The sequence below is a fragment of the Hermetia illucens genome, chromosome 5 (assembly GCF_905115235.1).
Source record: "Hermetia illucens chromosome 5, iHerIll2.2.curated.20191125, whole genome shotgun sequence".
Classification (NCBI taxonomy): Eukaryota; Metazoa; Arthropoda; class Insecta; order Diptera; family Stratiomyidae; genus Hermetia; species Hermetia illucens.
This window is the reverse complement of record NC_051853.1, coordinates 45,036,647-45,038,949: the sequence shown is the minus strand read 5'-3', so window position 1 is coordinate 45,038,949 and position 2,303 is coordinate 45,036,647. Positions and strand designations below refer to the sequence as shown.

General features: G+C 39.9%; 1 protein-coding gene across 1 annotated transcript; it reads left to right on the top strand.

Annotated features, from left to right (window-relative positions):
- Positions 1–1,391: 1,391 nt before the first annotated feature.
- Positions 1,392–2,050, top strand: LOC119657271 (pupal cuticle protein Edg-78E-like). Its single transcript, XM_038064107.1, has 2 exons — positions 1,392–1,546; positions 1,597–2,050. Exons 1-2 carry the CDS (start codon positions 1,535–1,537, stop codon positions 2,002–2,004), a joined length of 420 nt encoding a protein of 139 aa, XP_037920035.1. The 5' UTR covers positions 1,392–1,534; the 3' UTR covers positions 2,005–2,050.
- The last annotated feature ends 253 nt before the right edge of the window (positions 2,051–2,303 follow it).

The window sequence follows — 2,303 nt, the reverse complement described above, 5'->3', positions numbered from 1 at the left end:
CGTATGGATGAGGACGATCCAGCTCGGAAAGTCTATAAGGGCAATATCTATGGTGGAAAAAGAAGACGAGGCAGACCCTGCCTAAGATGGAGCGATGGCGTGGGTCAGGACGCCAGACAGCTTTTAGGGATATCGAAACCGGGATGTCTGGAGTTCCTTATTAATGCAGGCCTAGACCGGATACCGGTTGTTGCGCCGTGGATGATGATGATGATGATCAGCCACAACTACATACAGAAGGTGCTGCAGCTCTTGCAACCGAGTCCTTTTTCTATCATCATTATTCAACGATAGTTACTTTATTCTTACATCACCGTCGCTTGAGTTGCAGGGATCCATGCAGTTGGAGTTTGTGGCAGAACAGTGGCGATTTTCGCAGCAGTTGTTGATGACTCCCTGTGGGTTTCTAGTAACTGATCTAACATTTTTTCCATTAATATCTTTTTTCAACTCTTTCCCCTTTTCTTTGCTGTGGAGTCATTTCTAGAACTTATCTGCGTCTAGCATTTCGTCCATGACATTCAATATTTAAAATCTTCTCTTAATCAATCTGAACTTCGACTGAAGGGAAATATGAAATACTGGAACCTGTGGGTGGTGGATGTGGTAACTACCTGTAACGATGAATGTAGTAACCACTGCCTTTATTCTTCTTCCTCGATAACCAATCGGTCTTGAGATCAATGATATCTATATCAATATTTTTAAATTATTACAAGAAAATTCAAATTTATGTATATTTGTGTGGAAAAACTGATCATCAGTTTGACTATTTTGAGATATATCTCCATAAATGTGTGGGTATCTCCTGCGTTAGGGAATCCAAAGCAATGAATGTTGCTCATGAGCAAACACATGAATGCATATTTATTGATTTTAATTATCACCAATAATATTATGGGTATCAAAGCAACACGTTAACTATTTAAACTAAATTTATACAACTTGATAGATTGTGTCCAGTGAAGGCTCTTACTTTCGCCGAACTGGTTTTATGTCTTCAAGCCTACTGAAGCCACCTGTCTCATGCAAATGTAACCTTCATAATTTTAGATATTGTGAAGGTTATGTTGAGAAAATAGGGATTACATTCATTACATTTGCACGCTAACTTATCTTCTATCTTTAGTGCTTGGAGATACAATTCACGCATTCGATGATAATTATCAGTTTCAGGAAAAACTTAAAAACTTATCGTATATCACAGGTTTGCTAGCTTAAGGGCCTTTAAAAAGAATAAAGTCTAACAAATGGTCGCTCTTCAGCAGCCAGCAGACTCTTGACCTACTTATTATTCCATGTGTGAGGATTTTATGCATTATTGGGCAATCGCGGTTACGCAATTTCTGATAAAAGTGGAATAAATGATTGAAGATATGATTTAATTAGGCTAATTTTATGTTGAAGTTAGTAAGCTAGACTGACTTGATGGGCAGGTTTTTTCGTTTTCTGTATAAAAAGGTCTGAACATCGAAGTATCTTTATCATTTGCGTTATAGCACTGTAGCGTCGAAGAGGTCTTGAAGAAAAAAAGATGTTCAAATTTGTAAGTTAATCATTCTTTTTCTAAAAAATTGTTCTAACGTTTGTTTGCAGGTGGTATTCGTTGCTATCTTCGGCTTGGCTGTTGCCCAAAGACCACTTCAATATTCTGCTGCCTCTGAAGCAGCTGCTGAAATTAGGAGCGCTGCTAGTGATGTTGCTCCAGATGGTTCCTACCAATATGCCTACGAAACAAGCAACGGAATTGCTGCCCAAGAGAGTGGAGTAGGAGGTGTTCAAGCTTCTGGAGCTGCTTCCCACACTTCCCCTGAAGGCATCCCAATTTCTCTCACCTACACTGCTGACGCAGATGGATTCCACCCAGCTGGTGCTCATTTGCCAATCCCACCAACCCCACCACCAATTCCAGCTGCTATCTTGCGGTCATTGGAATGGAACGCTGCTCACCCAGAAGAAGAACGTGAAGGACCAAGCCCAGTTCCATTGCTCCGTCGTTTCTAAGATGGATATTTGTTGAATATGAGGAAATAAATTGTTTTTGCGAAATGATGTTACCTTTTAATATGTGTGTTAGCGATAGTCAATTAAAGGTGGTACAAGTTCTGATCAGGGATTAATGATAATCAGTGAATTACTTGATGGATTTCAGGCTTAGAATGTGTGGTGTGTGGAAGCATCCTTTTTACCATGCTAAGGACAGAAGAAAATATTGAAGTCCTTTGGAGACGACCCAAAGGCCGACCGAAAAAGCAACAGCGATGACTTGATACAGCAGATATAGACTCCGCTTAGATTAAGCC